Source organism: Artemia franciscana, unplaced genomic scaffold (genome assembly GCF_032884065.1).
Source record: "Artemia franciscana unplaced genomic scaffold, ASM3288406v1 Scaffold_1206, whole genome shotgun sequence".
Classification (NCBI taxonomy): Eukaryota; Metazoa; Arthropoda; class Branchiopoda; order Anostraca; family Artemiidae; genus Artemia; species Artemia franciscana.
In genome coordinates this window covers 116,416-134,654 of record NW_027062762.1, presented here as the reverse complement: position 1 = coordinate 134,654, position 18,239 = coordinate 116,416, and the positions used below count along the sequence as shown (strand labels likewise).

The following is an 18,239-nucleotide window of genomic DNA, read 5'->3' as shown; positions in this document are numbered from 1 at the left end:
GAAATAATTTGTTTCACAAATAAATATGTAAAATCGCCAAATTATTTCATCTCAAACAGAAAGCCAATTATGAAACACAATAAATTATTGCTAATGAAAAAACAAAAAAATGGACTATCACTGGAATACGGAATATATAAATATAGTGAAAATTAGATTCCACGGGTCATTTCACATCTATGTGTACGTCCCACGCAAATATTCTTCCCTCCAAAAAATAAAACAACTTCCAACTTCATATATTCGGTAGTTCTTTTTTATCGAGATCAGAGACACTGTTACAAAGAATACAGACTCCCTAGGGGAAGGAGTCTTAACCTTAACAGGATTAAATAAAAAAACTAATTTTTTTTAGCTGAAAGTAAGGAGCGACATTAAAACTTAAAACGAACAGAAATTACTCCGTATATGAAATGAGTTGTCCCCTCCGCAATCCCTCCCTCTTTACGCTAAAACTTTTAATTGTTTTAAAAAGTAGAATTGTGGCAAAAAGTCAAACTTTAGCGTAAAGAGCGAGGGATTGCGGAGGGGACAACCCATTTCATATACGGAGTAATTTCTGTTCGTTTTAAGTTTTAATGTCGCTCCTTACTTTCAGCTAAAAAAATTAGTTTTTTTTTATTTAATTTCTGAACGTTTTTGAATTAATGCATGTTTGGTTTTGGCTCTCCGCACATAAATTATTAAAATGAACTTTGTATATTAATTCTTTTTTTGGCTAAATGGCTTTCTCTTAGTTTTGATTAGAGAATTTTGAGAAATAAGGGGTGGAGAAGGAAGCCTAGTTGCCCTCCAATTTTTCGGTTACTTAAAAGGCAACTAGAACTTTTAATTTTTAACGAACGTTTTTATTAGTAAAAAATATACGTAACTTAAGAATTAACTTACGTAACAAACTTTCATAACCTTATATTTTTATTATGTATACGAGGGGGTTTGTACCCTCGTTAATACCTCGCTCTTTACACTAAATCGTAAGTTTTGTCCCAATTCTTTAAGAATGACCCCTGAATCAGAAAGGTCGTAGAATAAATAGTTGAAATTACTAAAAATACTTTAGCATAAAGAGCAAGGTATTTATCTCCTCCTAAATACCTCGCTCTTTATGCCAAAGTATTTTTAGAAACCCTCATATGCGTAATAATCTCTGTTCGTTTTAAGTTTCAATGCTACTTCTTCCTTTCATTTGAAAAAAACGTTTCATGTTTATTTTTCATTGTTTTCTTATAGTAATGCTAGAGAATCGTGCACCCTTTTCATTGAATTTTTCTTCCCCCATGACAGATTCCTCCAAGGAAAGATCCTCCAACATAGCCCCCTCTCTTCAGCCCCCACCCCCAAACAAAATAAATCCCCCTGAAAACGTCTGTACACTTCCAATAACCATTACTATATGTAAACACTGGTCAAAGTTTGTAACTTGCAGCCCCTCCCCCAGGGATTGTGGGGGAGTAAGTCATCCCCAAGACATAGTTATTATGGTTTTCGACTATACTGAACAAAATGGCTATCTCAAAATTTTGATCCTGTGACTTTGGGAAAAAATGAGCCAAGGAGGGGGCCTAGATGGCCTCCAATTTTTTTGGTCACTTAAAAAGGGCACAAGAACTTTTGATTTCCATTGGAATAAGCCCTTTTGCGACTTTCTAGGACCACTTGGTCAATACGATGACCCCTGAAAAAAAAAAAAAAAAAAAAACAACAAATAAACACGCACCCGTGATTTGTCTTCTGGCAAAAAATACAAAATTCCACATTTTTGTAGATAGGAGCTTGAAACTTCTACAGTAGGGTTCTCTGATACGCTGAATCTGATGGTGTCATTTTCGTTAAGATCCTACGACTTTTAGGGGGTGTTTCCCCCTATTTTCCTAAATAAGGCAAATTTTCCCAGGCTCGTAACTTTTGATGGGTAAGACTAAACTTGATGAAACTTATATATTTAAAATCAGCATTAAAACGCGATTCTTTTGATGTAGCTATTGATATCAAAATTCAATTTTTTAGAGTTTTGGTTACTATTGAGCCGGGTCGCTCCTTACTACAGTTCGTTACCACGAACTGTTTGATAAAAAAAGGGCAAGGAAAAAAAAAAAAATCGAGATGACTTTCACAAGTAAAAATGTGGATGCAACAAAAAGTGCAAAAATACAAAACTTAAAAGGGAACAATAGCATACGTTTGTAACCCCCCCCCCCCACAAAACTACGAAATATGAATGGAAATTTATCAGGCTTCAAAGTCAGCTAAAAGGTGTGACTTCAGTTAAAAATGTGAACTTAATGCTGAAAAAAAGACAACCCCCAATGGTAATATAACCCCCACCGCTCTTATTTTTCGTAACTCCTCGATTCAAGTTTCTTGTTATTGTTACTGTACAACGGTACAAATACTATCAATCACCGATGTTATCGAAAGCTTTATTAAGCTATCGAAATTTTTCTCCATTTTGATGAAAGAAGAATTACGAAAAACTAGGTCTCTGCTCAAATAATACAAGTAAATTATTTGTCACACGATTATCAATATTGATGAACATTTTCGCACTCTAAAATGTAGTTTGTTCTCATTAAAGTATGAATTGTAGTAAATTTAGGTTTAACAGATCTATTTCTCCGAATTATCATAAATCTATCCGAACTCTTTCTTTGCATATGAATCCAATGTGAGAATAAAAACAAGTCTATATTGAAACTTCGAATCCTTTAAAATTAGCTACATGCTTTTTGCTGTCCAATTATTAAACTAATATGGTTGCCTGACATGCAGTGTCAGTAAATTAATGCTATTGTTATAAAAAAATACCGATATAAAAAGCACAAGTATGAAAAAAACAATGTCCTACTGTGCCAGCCAATCTAAGAAGGTATTTGAAAAAAAAAAATAATAATTATGAATCAAATTCTTTGACAATTTTAGCTAACAATTTTTTTTCGCTCATAGAAATTTTTTTCAAAAAATTTATGATTTATTTCGGTCCTTTATATACGATTTATACATATCGTTTTTTGTTTAAGAAAGTAAAGTCAAGTCAATCTCATAACTATTGTTTTGAAAAATCGCTAGCCCAACAAATTCTGTTAAAACGGTAGAAAAACGGCCTAAATATAATGAAAATCGAGAAACTACAATTAATGCAACAAAAATATGACACTATCTTAGGAGCAACAAGCATACATAGGAGTGATTTCAGGAAGAACATAACGACTTAGTCATGTCTAAAGGTAATATATGAGATTTTCAAGCAAATGAAATAACTGGCAAAAACTTTTAGTTAAGTTGCAAAAAGGGAGAATTAGCAAGAGACGTTTTCTTTGAGAGTATTAACTTAACTTCTATTTGAGAATAGATTAGCCTGTAGCCTAAGGAAATTATTTCACAAGCGTAAAATATTAGACACGGTCTTTAGGCCAGATAGCGACGATAACATGCAGCCATACCTTATAATAAACTTGATCTTAAGGTTAGACAGGGAATAAGCTCTATGTGTGTTTTGATCAGTGTTTGTCGCACCAAAGGACCTTCCACTGGTAGACATTTTCAATGTCAAACATTGTGCAAACCCAGCATCAGATGGACGTAAAGGGAAAAGACTCAGGGCCTACACCCGAAAACATACAATGTTCATTTTTGTTGTTTATTATATCTATTTTATTTTTATTTATCATTGATTTTTCTGGAACATGAAATGAGCAAAGCTTTGAGGCACATTTATACTTTAGTGTACGTATTAGACCCGTGACCCTCTATTAAATGATTAGCTCCAGCTAAGACTGATCCCCGTAATGGGTATCTAAAGTTCGAACCATATACGTTATTTTTAATAAAAATTAAATAAAAAAAACAAGTTTTTTCAAATGAAAGTAAGGAGCAACATTAAAACGAACAGAAATTATTACGTATATGAAGGGGGTTGCTCCTCCTCACGAACCTCGCTCTTTACGCTAAAGTTTTTTCGTACTTAAAAAAAAAACAAGAGCTAAGAGCTCATATGGAATGAGCTGTAGCAAAATTCTAAGAATCAATAGATTGATTTAAAAGGAAAATCAGAGTCTTAATGCCGGTCAGGATTAAAATAAGAGCCCTGAGACACGAGCTCCTTCTAAATATAGAAATTCATTAAGATCCGATCACCCACTCGTAAGTTAAAAATACCTAATTTTTTCAAATTTTTCCTCTCCCTTCAGCCCCCCAGATGGTCGAATTGGGGAAAACGACTTTATCAAGTCAATTTGTGCAGGTCCCTGACACGCCCACCATTTTTCATCGTCCTAGCACGTCCAGAAGCACCAAACTCACCAAAGCACTGGACCCCCCTAACTCCCCCGAAGAGAATGGATCCAGCCCGGTTACGTCAATCACGTATCTAAGACATTTGCTAATTCTGCCCACCGCGTTTCATCCCGATCTCTTCACTCTAAGCGTTTTCCAAGATTTCCGGTTTCCCCCTCCAACTCCCCCAATGTCACCAGATCTGGTCGGGATTTAAAATAAGAGCTCTGAGACATGAGTTCACGAATTCAGTCCGGTTATGTCAATCACGTATCTAGGACTTGTACCCCCCCCAATCCCCCAAAGAGAGCAGATCCATTCCAGTTATGCCAATCACGTATCTAAGACTTGTGCTTATTTTTCGCACCAAGTCTCATCCCGATCCCTCCACTCTAAGCGTTTTCCAAGATTTTAGGTTTCCCCCTCCAACTACCCCCAATATCACCGGATCCGGTTGGGATTTAAAATAAGAACTTTGAGACACGATATTACTCTAAATATCAAATTTCATGAAGATCCGATCACCCGTTCGTAAGTTAAAAATCCTCCATTTTTCCAAATTTCTCCGAATTACCACCCCCCCCCCCGGATGGTCGAATCGGGGAAACGACTATTTCTAATTTAATCTGGTCTTATCCCTGATACGCCTGCCAAATTTCATCGTCCTAGCTTATCTGGAAGTGCCTAAACTAGCAAAATCGGGACAGACAGACCGACAGAATTTGCGATCGCTATATGTCACTTGGTAAATACCAAGTGCCATAAAAAGCTTCTTATTGTTCTAATGAAAATAAGATAGTGTTCAGGAGTCATTCTTAAAAAATTAGGACAGAATTCAAACTTCAAAACACAAACTTGTCAATGGCTTCAAGCAGCAGCACAAACGGTTGTCTTCTGCACAAGCCAAGCTTCTACATTTTAGAGAAAATCAAGAAAAAGTAGATAAAGAAAATCCAGAAAAAGTAGATAAAGAAAATAAAAAAAAGTAAATAAAGAAAGTCAATGAAAAGCAGAAATCAAAGAAAATCCAGAAAAAGTAGATAAAGATACCTAAAAAAAAAAAAAAAAAAAAAAAAAAAAAAAAAAAAAAAAAAAAAAAAAAAAAAAAAAAAAAAAAAACAACAACAAAAAACAAATACAATTTTTCAAACAGTGTACAATTGTGTACAATATTAAACTAAATATTTTTCTGTCTGAGTTCAGTTGCAGTGATGAATGTCATAGGAATGGAGCGAATAAAATTCATGCCATTTTTGCTTCGATATTTTGTGAACCTGATCTATCTGGTCTGCTTAGTGCATGGCTTATCTCACAAGTATATGTCTTGCACTCTGCGAAAAGTTTTTATTTTTCGCATGCTGACAAATGGTCTGTTTTACGCAGGTACCGTTCCCCTGATTCAATACCTACGGTAGGGAAGGCAATACGTAGTTGGGGGCAAATTATCCGACACTTCCCGTGTTTTCCCCCAGATTTCTCCAGGTACCCATTTATAGCTTGGTTGACTCTGGTTGAGCTTATTGGGGCACACCAATGACCCTCGTTCGAAACTGAATAACCAGCAACACCAGGACTCGAACCTCTGACCTCAGGATTTCAAGTCCGGAGCGTTAACCACTCGGCTAGTACGGCCAAACTGATAAAGATACAGAATTAGTTTTCCTTAGTCCGTTTCATTCCCGTGTTTGCCATTCAATCTTCTGATGGACATGTATTCTATGTATAGGTCCGTGCAAGTCAGTGTAGAGTCCGTGGCTTAACTGAGAAAACTGGTAAAATCTGTTTTTATCCTTTAGACAGTATGGTTTGTTTCAGAAAAATCCGCAGGATTTCAACGAAGTTTGACTACGCCATTAGAATCGTCATGACTTGGTCATGGGGGCTGCATTCTTAACTGCGAATGAAACTTTTGCTTAGATACTACGTTGTAGCAGAAGAGCATACATCTGTTATAACCTATATAAATAGCCTATATCTATTATATGTGAGCTATACCTACTGTATGCATAATTTAATTTAGACAGAATGTAGTGGAGCCAGGAGCAGAGAAGAATCCCCATCGTCAAAGAAAACTTGGAAGAATCTAGAATATCCGATAGATACAGAGAAAAGACAGGTTTATCTCCCGCGACTGAAGTCACCAGAGTTCACTGGTGGAGGTACTTTGTTCTAAAGAACATTCACGACAGTATCCTACATGCTAAAGGCCTCAATAAAATTTAATAAAATTAAATTTCAAAAATTACTCAATGATTAAAACGTTTGATTATTTATTCAAGTTTTGCACCCTTAAAATTTCTGCGCCCGGGGCAAGTGCCCTCTCTGTACCCATAAAACTACCACTGATTTTTAGTTGCATGTAGTATTAAATATTTTGCTTTGACAGTTGTCCAGTGTTACACCTGTCTCAACGATTTTTAATTGTTTGTAATTCAATTTTCGATTTTTTTTTTTGGGGGGGGGCCTGCAATTTTAGTAAATTGTAATTTATCCTTTTTGTCCTGTTAAATATAAACTATTTCTAAGAAACCAGGCCCTCCAAATACGATTTTTGGAATTTAGCCAACTATGATAGAATTTTACTCTAGAGATGAAGTGCAAATAAAAAAAAAGGTGAATCATATAAAAAATATAGTAAATTAATAAGCAACTGTAAGGAATACGGAATTTCTTTCGATGGAAGGGGATGCACCCCTTGGCTACTCTTTTTGCTGTCGTTTCTCTGTATGCGTGAACTAAATTTTGTGCGGTACTTAGCGGCAGCTTTAATACCGATCCAAGGGCGTAAGTAAAGTTTCAAGGGGAAGGGCAACCCTTCAAAGAAAGTTATTGTTGGAAGAATCTTAAAGACCTTAATTAAATGACTCAAAACCTTTACGCTAACTTTCGAAAAATACTACTACTGCTACTACTAACAACTCACCGCAGCACCAAGCCGCCCGAGGCCAACACAGCCACGCACGCTCCTCCTCCAACCTAATCTATTTAAAGCCTCCCTCTTTACACCTTCCCAGGAAGTTCCCATTTCCTTTAAATCTTTATTTATGACATCCTCCCAACCCAGACAAGGACGACCTGCTTTCCGTGTAGCCCCAGACGGTCGGCCAAAAAGGACAATCTTCGGTAATCTGTCATCCTTCATCTGTAGAATACATTCTGAAATTTCCTAAAATTTACGGTATTTGGGTTTTATATACCATATACTTTTTTTGACAAATTGTTTTCTATTTGTTTTTCAAACTGTTTTTCTACAAAGAGTTTTCTATAATCATTTCGTGTCTCAGATGTAAAATTCTATCAGGAGACCTCCAAACCTAAAAAAATCATGAGCACTAGAAACAACCCAGGTAAATTTCAAACAAATCTCCTCACGCCACTCAAAAATCAGAGGAGAAAACAGAAGAAAAACAAAAAGGTATTTTGCCGTTGATAATGAAATTACCTGCATAGCCGATTTGGCTTTTGGAATTTTGGGGGGCTGAATATCCAGTTTCTCAATCTCGCTGGGCGGCAAGGCACAGAGTTGACCTACAGTTATTATATTTCTCTCCTTCAATTTTCTGTTCAGCATTTTTACCCTGTAAAGGCATAAAATAAAAGTTATAATATCTATTTGCAAAATTACTAGGCACATCAAATGAAAGATAAGGGTACCGACCATCCGAGATTAAAAAAACATTTCCTCGATGAAGAAGTTGGGAGGGATTTAAAAGTTACACTGGACAAGCTTCTAGATAATTTTTCACACCCTAACTGAATTGGGCAAGTTAACCCCCCGCTTTAAAAAAAAAGACACCCTTCTCTGAGACCCCTTTTCCTCAACGAACAGTAGCGTTAGTATTGTAAGCTTGGTATAGAGTATTTCATAAAGTTAAACTTTATATTAGGAACATGGTTTTTGGACTTGAAATAAGAAATAGGCTATTTCTTATTTTTGTTTACTTTTTTGTTTCCTATATTTATTTTTATACAGTTTCTTATTTCTTGTTTTACTTGCCTTCACCATTTATCAGGATCTTTTAGACCATTTTAACGTTACTTTGAACATTTGTTTTTATGCCAAATTTGTTCTTCGGTCTTTTTCGGGGGGAGAGGGGGGATAAGTAAACATAAATGAGCTTCAAAAATTGCATGGTAGGATAACCATCATATAGACCACTTCCTAACATGTAAACACAAGTAAATTGCATAGATTCACACTTTGTTAGAAACACTTCAGCAAGATTCTAGAAGACCCCCCCCCCCCACAGAATTTTCTGGAGAACAAAAGGAAATATGCAAGAATTGCGATATCTATTCCAAGAGAAGACCAATGCCCTCGAAAATTTTATAGCACAAACCTTTAATATTTCATAGTGCACCTTTTTGAAATTTCATAACGCACCCCTTTCAAATTTCATAATGCACTCCTTTAAAATTTTATAGTGCACCACTTGTGTGTTTCCATAAACTTGTCGAAACCCATAATCATTAAAAAAAAAAATTGTGCATTATCATTTTACAGATTGATTATGTTTATTTGTCATCACGAATAACAAGGAAACGAAGAGAAAGAACAGGGAATGATAAAAAGAAAACAGTAAGACTAAACAATAAACTCGTACTCACACTAGCCTAAAATAATCTAATACATATTGTGATGAGGATTCAGCAAAAGCTTAACCCAACAGTTCGCTCAGTAACTGTAATGGGCGAACCTACGATCTCACATTCTTTTAGGATTATGAATTTCTAGCCAATGACGGGAGGTTACCTTAGGGGTTTTAATTCATTTCCTCAATATCCTAGTTTGTTAGTCACCACACTTCTCTGCTACAAACTTTTTAACTGCTTTTAATGTTCATTTACACATTTTTTAAAAGAATCTCCCAGATCGAGAATTACGATTTACAAAATCTGGAATCGTCGAGATCGAACTCACAAGTGCCGCATCGAGGGTATACATTAGAGCCCTGAGGTTGATGGCTCCTCGATAAAATACCGTTTAGTAAAGACGTGAAAACCAAAAATGAAATTACCTCTTCTTCTGGAATTAAGTAGGGTATGTTATTGATTTACAGTAAATTTTTTTTTGAATTTTGAAAAATAGCGAAAACAAAACAGCACAAGGACTTAGAATAAGGTTTCCAAATAAAGCAAAATTTTATAAACAAAATTATCGTCTTTACAAAAACTGTAAACTTTCTTGGACTCCCTCACAGAAAAAAAGAATAACCATTAAAAACAATAAAACATAAAATCAGCTAAAAACTAAACATTAGGAATTGAAAATTAAAAACTTTGAATGGGAAGTTAAAATTCAGAAATTAGCCAGGGAATTTAACACTAGATAGCATTGATTAATACTGGGTTAAGATCAGACATAAGAAGGCCTTAGGAGGAGAGGGTGCCAAAAGAAGCCATCTTTGAAAACTTTTATCTTGGGCCAGGTTTTACACAATAAAACAATACAATATGGGCACTCATTTTTTTCTAAATTCTATTGTCTTAAATTCAACAAAATCTAAGACTACAATGGTTAAATTGTTTTTTTTTCTGTCTAACTGTATATATAATAAATATTAAAGTCTACGCTGCTGCTTCAGCAAAAATGTAAACATAAAAAAAATTTTACATATAAAATATACAAATACATATAAATACATCTACCTACAAAAAAAAAGAAAAAAAAGATGCTTATCATTCGATTGTTTTTGTCCCATTTGGCTTTAACTCAAGTTGGCTACGATCGAAATCAAGCAGTAGAAAACAGAGCATAAACTATTTTTTTTTAATTTTAAGCATATTCATGACAGCAGAGGGGTAGGTCAATTCCAGCCATCACTAGCAAGCTGGCTCTGGAACTTCTTTTAAAGACAGACCAGCCCCAAACCCTGGCTTAGGAAGGCCAATCTCAGGGATCGTCCAGGAATTCGTCGCTTTGCTAATGTTAAACTTCGGCGATCGAGGCCAGAAAATGCAGTTTACTTTGAAAACAAACATTAGGGTACCCATAAGGCGAGGGAGAGGCAAAATTGCTCCCTAGTTGTAAATGTATTTTTTGTAACTTTGATTAAAAAATGAACTTTTCTTCGATCTTGAATTTCTTGGTGTTTATACAAAAAAAAGAACTACCTCTCCCTCTACATTTTCATGAATTGGCACCTATATTTGCTGCAGCACGGATATCTTGGAAAGTAATCACATTTCTTCATGGGTTGAATAATAAAGCTACGTATGAATTATAATATTTATTATTAAATTGTTGAAAACCGTATTCAAAATGTTTGAATTTTTTTTTACATTAAAATTTTCAAGACTCTAGATTTGTATGGCACGTAAAGTACTGTGATAGTATAAGTTTATTTTCCGGTTTTAAAATTCAGTTGATTGAATGCTATCCATTTTCGCAATATTCACCCTAAAAGAAAAAGTATATAAATCTTACCAAGGTCCAGAAGCCAGAACACAGGTAAGTCGCCCAACTTCATCGGTACAATCCATCAGCTCAGGGAATATTATTTCATCTTGGGATGTAGGTAAATGTAAAGGCGACGACGTGACACTCTCGAAGGGTGAACTACTAGTGACTTGAACTGGTAGGGTTTCTTCCAATTGCTCAGCCGTGGCTACTAATGATGGCTTTTCAGTAGATATCCCGACAGGTTCTACAAAAAACACATGTCGAAGAATTGTAAGAGCAAGTGAGAGGGAGAGGGAGAGCGAGAGGGAGAGGGAGAGGGAGGTAGAGAGAGAGAGAGAGAGAGAGAGAGAGAGAGAGAGAGAGAGAGAGAGAGAGAGAGAGAGAGAGAGAGAGAGAGAGAGAGAGAGAGAGAGAGAGAGAGAGAGAGAGAGAGAGAGAGATTTGCATATTTTCAGTACCTGGAATATTCCTGAATTAATTTTAAAAATACGGCAAGAATCTGAAAATAGTCTCGACTTCAGAGCATCTAACGTCACTCTGTACTTGGGCGAAGTTTAATGCAAAAAACTATTATAACCAGGAAAAACAATTGTAGAATTGTTTTTCCATAAAAACAATTATAAAACATAATGCAGTTTTTATGTTAAAATATTTTTTTATGTTAAAAACATAAAAAAGGGAGAATTTGAGAACAAAATGATCGATTTTGTTGACAATTCTATGTAGTCCTATATATCCTATATCCTATGTTCTATGTAGTCCTTTTTACTGATATTTCTACAAGTCATAGAGCTAAATACAATGCATAAAAAAAGAGAATTTGAGGACAAAGTGATCGATTCTGTTAAACTCAAGTATTTTCAAACTTAACTTATGAGTGTTCTTGCATGAAATACGCTTTTCAGTCAAGCTGGGGAATAGTGACAAAAATATGGTATTGTCGTCAAAGTTTCACAGCTTTGAAATAACCTTAAGGAAAATTTTAGAAAATTGCAGTTTTCAGGAGATGAGCCCAGGGGTGAAAAATGTTTTCATCTTAATGTCTTGATTCATTCACTCGATTCACCCTAGGGAAAACTAAAGAAATTAGGCAAAAAGGGATCATCACCTATTCCCAATAAATTACCTATGGAACGTACGCTGTATGGTAGACAATCAAACAGTTCGTGGTAACGAACTGTAGTAAGGAGTGACCCGGCTCAATAGTAAACGAAACTCTAAAAAACGGAATTTTGATGCTAAAAGATACATCAAAAGAATCGGATTTTCATGATTTTCACTGATTTAATACATAAGTTTCATCAAATTTAGTCTTTGTTATCAAAAGTTACGAGCCTGAGAAAACTTGCCTTATTTTGGAAAATAGAGGGAAACACCCCCTAAAAGTCATAGAATCTTAACGAAAATCCCACCATCGCATTCAGCATATCATAGAACCATATAGCAAAAATTTCAAGCTCCTATCTACAAAAATGTGGAATTTCGTATTTTTTGCCAGAAGACAGATCATGGGTGCGTGTTTATTTTTTTTTTTTTCAGGGGTCATCGTATCGACCAAGTGGTCTTAGAATGTCCCAAGAGGGCTCATTCTAACGGAAATGAAAAGTACTAGTGCCCTTTTTAAGTGACCAAAAAAATTGGAGGGCACCAAGGCCCCCTCCCACGCTCATTTTTTCCCGAAGTCAACGGATCAAAATTTTGAGATAGCCATTTTGTTCCACATAGTCGAAAACCATAATAACTATTTCTTTGGGGATGACTTACTCCCCCACAGTCCCTGGGGGAGGGGCTGCAAGTTACAAACTTTGAGCAGTGTTTACATACAGTAATGGTTATTGGGAAGTGTACAGACGTTTTCAGAGGGATTTTTTGGTTTGGGGGTGGGGTTGAGGGGAGGGGGCTATGTGGGAGGATCTTTCCTTGGAGGAATATGTCATGGGGGAAGAGAAATTCAATGAAAAGGTCGCGGGATTTTCTAGCATTACTATAAAAAAACAATGAAAAAATAAACATGAAAAAGTTTTTTCAATTGAAAGTAAGGAGTAGCATTAAAACTTCAAACGAACAGAGATTATTACGCATATGAGGGGTTCTAAAAATACTTTAGCGTAAAGAGCGAGATATTTAGGAGGAGATAAATACCTCGCTCTTTATGCTAAAGTATTTTTAGTAATTTCAACTATTTAGTCTTCGGCCTTTCTGATTCAGGGGCCATTCTTAAAGAATTGGGACAAAACTTAAGATTTAGTGTAAAGAGCGAGGCATTACGCGGGGACAAACCCCCTCATATACATAATAAAAATATAAAGAATATAAAGTTTGTTACGTAAGTTAATTTTTAAGTTATGTATATTTTTTACTAATAAAAACGTTCGTTAAAAGTTCTAGTTGCCTTTTTAAGCAACCGAAAAATTGAAGGGCAACTTGGCCTCCTTCCCCACCCCTTATTTCTCAAAATCGTCTGGTCAAAACTAAGAGAAAGCCATTTAGCTAAACAAAATAAATTAATATGCAAATTTCATTTTAATAATTTGTGTGCGGAGAGCCAAAATCAAAAATGCATTAATTCAAAAACGTTCAGAAATTAAATAAAAAAACTAGTTTTTTAACTGAAAGTAAGGAGCGACATTAAAACTTAAAACGAACAGAAATTACTCCGTATATAAAATGGGTTGTCCCCTCCGCAACCCCTCGCTCTTTACGCTATAGTTTGACTCTTTGCCACAATTCTACTTGTTAAAACGATTAAAGACTTTAGCGTAAAGAGCGAGGCATTGAGGAGGGGACAACCCATTTCATATACGGAGTAATTTCTGTTCGTTTTAAGTTTTAATGTCGCTCCTTACTTAAGTTAAAAAAACTAGTTTGTTTTATTTAATCTTTAAGAGTCATGTCTTATCCAATTGGCTGTTACGGTTCGGATTGACAACTGGGTTCCTAAAAGCCTTTGGTATACTTCGAAACACAATTTGTGCAGCTAATAGGTTTGTCCCCGCCCCAACACAAAATTCGAGCATAGAATTATTTTTACCATTCATTATCATTATTTTTACCATTAATTACGATTATTTTTACCATTAATTACGATTATTTTTTTTATTAATTGTTATTATTTTTACAATTAATTACCGTTATTTTTTTTCATTTTTTCTAAACGGAATTGATTTCAAAAACACATAAAATCGAGCTAAAAGCAAATTTTCATTTTGACAAAAAAAAACTACCTTCATCTGAAGCTACGGAGAGTTGTTTCCCTAAGCTACGCCGTCTTAGTCTTGGGTAGCTGTCTTTTTCTTCGTCTTTTCTTGGAACTTGCACCTGATCTGATACTTCTGGAGTTCTAAATGTAACTTTGCGAGACTGCAAGGGAACAAAAAGTTCAATGAATATTTTCGATTTCATCACTTCATTTAAAATCTACTACTACTACTACTACAAACAAGTTACTGCAGCACCGAGACATCCTCCCAAAAAGTTGCATGTTCCTTCAAATCTTTCCTTAGGATCTTTTATCATCCCATTCTGGGACGACCTGATTTTCATTCGGCCGTAGATGGATGACGGGAAAGTCAATCTCTGCCAACATGTCATCCTCTATCCTCAAAACACATCCTAGCCATCTCAACCTTTTTTTCGTTATAGACCATAAAGCTGGATAGAAAAATAGTTTATGGTACAATTTTGCTGTTTAAAATTCGGTGAGTCAAACGGGTATACCAAAGAATGCTTCTTGAGAGCATCAACAAGCCGTCCTCCATCTTCCAAAGCACCCACGCTTAAAAGCCATATTTGACCACTGTTATCACTGTAGCCTCCAATATTCAAATCCTGGTTAGTAGACTTATGAGGGTCATTTTCTCAAATAAGCTTAAAATTATTTTTGTTTTAGATAATTTCGAACTCTTACTTTCCGAAGCCTACTCAAAATGATAAAACCTACCCAAAATATCCTTATTTCTTTTTGATTAAAAATGAGTCAAATAAGCCCAGGAAAAGCTTTTTCTTGACTATAATTAAATTTTACAACTAGATAAACTCCATCCCCAGTACTCGTATCCACTACATAAAAAAAGAAGAAAAAAAACTTTCCCAGGCAACACTGCCTTTCCAAAATGAAACGATGAAAATGTAAGTATCGGGTATAACTTATAATCAAGTCAACCGAAAAAAAAATATTTAAGTATTTCAGCCTGGCTCCTGGAAGCCTCTTCTACGAAAAAGTAAGATAAAAAATTAAGACAGAAATACAAAAATGGCGTGAAGAAGTAACGATATACAACAAAAGAAAAAAAGGAAAAAAAAATACAGCACAGAAACCGAGTGAGTTCTTCCGTTTTCTTGTCTTCTTTTGTCTTAGAGCATTTTCTCCTCTCTTTGGAGTTATTTTATTCTAAGCTTTAGCTACTTATCCTTTTTTTGTCGATAAACAGGCCAGGATGCACAAATAGGCCCACAAGACCCGGGCTTAGGGAGGCACAATGTTAGGGGGAGGAATAAATTATCACTGAACGGTTTTTTTTCTTAATGAAAAATGGACTGATGCGATTTATCTGCAAAGTGTCAGGTGCTCTCCATCACCGCGCAAATCACGCCTCAGATTTCACGAAGTATGCAAGTGAGCTATCGAGTTTCTATCCCGTCTATCTTGAGCCTAAAATTGTAGATGAATGAATGCTTACACTTAAAAACCTTCTTAATACCCCCACCTACCTAATACCCCCAACGTAAAAATATTAAGCCATTTATTAATATCCTTTTATCCTAAATACTTAAAATTAGATAAAAAAAAATTCATTTCCAGGGCCTGAACAGACTTGAACTTGACGGTTGCAGCAAAGATGTTGAACGGGGATTGAGCCAAATAGGGTTGGGTTAAACGGGGGTCATGCTGCATGGTGGTTGAATTAAAAGGGATGGATTTCAATGGAGGTTGAGCTGAATGGTGATTCATTTAAGAGGGGATTAAAATACGCTCACACCAAGGTTAAGTATAGTCTATTTCTTATTGTGATACTGGTTCAAGTTGATCTGCACTAATATTTGTTTTTTACCTCCATGAAAAAAAGGGTTTGCGTTTTCTCTTCTATGCCATCAACAGATGCCTCCATTCTCATTTTCAAATACCTTCAATACGGTCCTGTTTTTACTGCTGGTGTATGACACGACCACATTTTAGAAATGGTAGAAACAAGTTCCAAACAAAAGTTAATTGTAGATTAACTTAGTTGTTAATTAATTGTTACTGTAATTACCGCATTTGAGAGGTCGACATTTTGCTCTTTAACGTTCAAATTGTGCCTTGTATGCCAACTTGGAATTTATATCGAACACACTTTTTTCTTTACTGCAATTAAAAATTGATAATTATAATTCTCTTCAACATTCCTGAACACAAACAAACCACAATTGTTGTTTTAGCAAATGCAATCAATTCATCTTCAATTTTGAACTGCCACAATTTTGAACTGCCACAACTGTCACTATGATGACTCGCAGCTATGTACCTGCTCGCATATTAAAATACATTTTCAATACCATCTGGATTCTGTTCAGGTAATAAATCAGTAGTATCAGCTAGACATTTAATCATAAAAACAATGAAAAGAAACAGAAGAACAAATATGTATCTTGATCATTCCCAGAAATCACACCTCATAGCTCATAAAAAATGTCTTCACTACTGAAGAAGTACGAAAGAAATTAATTTTTAACACATGTGTTTAACAGCCAATTTTGGTTTAGAGACGTGTAGATTCGTGTCAAATTAAAATAAGAAAAAAAAAGTTTAGTTAATCTATATACAAGGATTATCTCCTATTGGTTGGTTTTAAATAGAGTTATTTGTTGACCCGACTCTTCGAATATTACGCTCTCTAAAAGTATGGTGTGATTGTGATCAGGTGTCAGTGGGATCAAATGTGGTATGATCAAGGTGATTTTATATAGAATTGTTTGTTGCCCAGACTATTCCAATATTACGGTTTCTACAAGTGTGATGTCTAAGAAGCAATTTCCTTTGATGAGAATTTTTCAGCCAAAACAACATCGACATTCGGCACCAAAAGCTAAAATGTAAGTGGACTGGAAGTAATTTGGTCGAAAGGAGTGCGACTAAAAGACGCAAAATTGACCAACAACATAATTCGCCCATAAAAATAATAATATGTTCATTATAAAAATGAAGAAGAAAAAAATATACCTTAGAGGGTGGTGTTGTGTTATCTTCATCACTTAGCTTCCTTTTTAGAATTGAAGATGAAGGACTTGCATTTGGAGAATAGGAGTGTCTTTTCCAGGGCTTGGCAGGTGACTGAGGCTTGGAATCTCCTCCATTATTTTGCACCTCCGGCTGTTCAGGAATCGCGGGAGATAATTTCTTGGCGTCTACAGTGAAAATAATAACTCGGTAATAGAATCAAACAGAAAAGCCATAAAACAACATATTCAACGCAGGTATTCGGTGAATTCCTCCGGGAAGAAGGGGAGGATCATTTTCTAAGTCATATCCTTACCCTATAAAACCGCTAATCCATCGTTTCAGATTTAACAAAAACAAGTAAGTTTGCCATGTAAGTGAGTCAGAAACTAATTTAAAATAATTACTTTATAGAATTATATATGCTATTCCTAGAACTGTTAAAAGTTAAATGCCAAAAGCTCAGGATTTTCAAAATGTTAAAAAAATTGAAGGTTTGGATTACATAATAAAAGAATTCTGACAAGAATATAGAAATCCACGCATAAAATAAGGATATATACACAAATACCAACAAAGTCAATTTCAATTAAAAAAAAATGAAAGACATTTCCAACTATCCTTCGAAAATATATTTTTAATTTTTACAAAGCAAATATAATATTAGTAATATTTGTATTGAACAACTACTAATCTAAAGCCAAAAATGTAAAGGGTAAACAATACTAAATTTTTAACAATAACACTAAAAAAAACATACGAAATTGGGAGGAATCGTAAAACAAGATCGTTTTATCAAGTTGTATAATAAAATTACCGAAAGGTGACGATATACTATGGGTAGGTATAAGTTAAGACAAAGTAAAAGTAAATGATTATTAGTGCGTTCGAATAAGCTAAATCGTCAAGAGATAAATTTGAGTCTCTGAATTTAGTGTCAAAGTTTAAGAGACAAATCACCAACACCAAATACCGTTTGCGGGTTTATTTACCCATAAATGGCATCACACCCAGGGTTGCCAACTGCTGACATCTAAAAAGAGTGCAAATCACGGCCAAAAAGAGTGACTGTTGCTCAAATAGAGTGCAAGTCAAAGAATTTGCATGGGCACGGCTGCCTCTGCTTGCGCATCACCTCTAAGGTAAAAAAGAGTGTTGTTCAAACAAATAGTGTGCAAGTTGGAAACCCTGTCCCTGGAGTTAATTACACTTCTAACTAAGTTGCCAACTACTGACGTTCAAAGTGAATGAAAATTAACACCAAAAAAGAGTGATTTTCACTCTTTCTCATCCCCTTTGATGTAAAAAAATGAGTGCACTTCACACGAAAAGTGTCCAAGTTGGCAACCCTGATCACACCTGGCTTTT

The 18,239-nt window shown here is 35.1% G+C and overlaps 1 protein-coding gene across 1 annotated transcript in view; it reads right to left on the bottom strand.

Annotated features, from left to right (window-relative positions):
* The window catches only part of LOC136042381 (telomere-associated protein RIF1-like), a gene marked incomplete in the record, with an annotated part of 125,733 nt that overhangs the window by 7,137 nt on the left and 100,357 nt on the right, over positions 1-18,239 (bottom strand). The window contains 4 exon segments of the mRNA XM_065727361.1: positions 7,715-7,850; positions 10,700-10,919; positions 13,900-14,035; positions 16,875-17,059. Coding sequence (XP_065583433.1) covers positions 7,715-7,850; positions 10,700-10,919; positions 13,900-14,035; positions 16,875-17,059 — 677 coding nt within the window.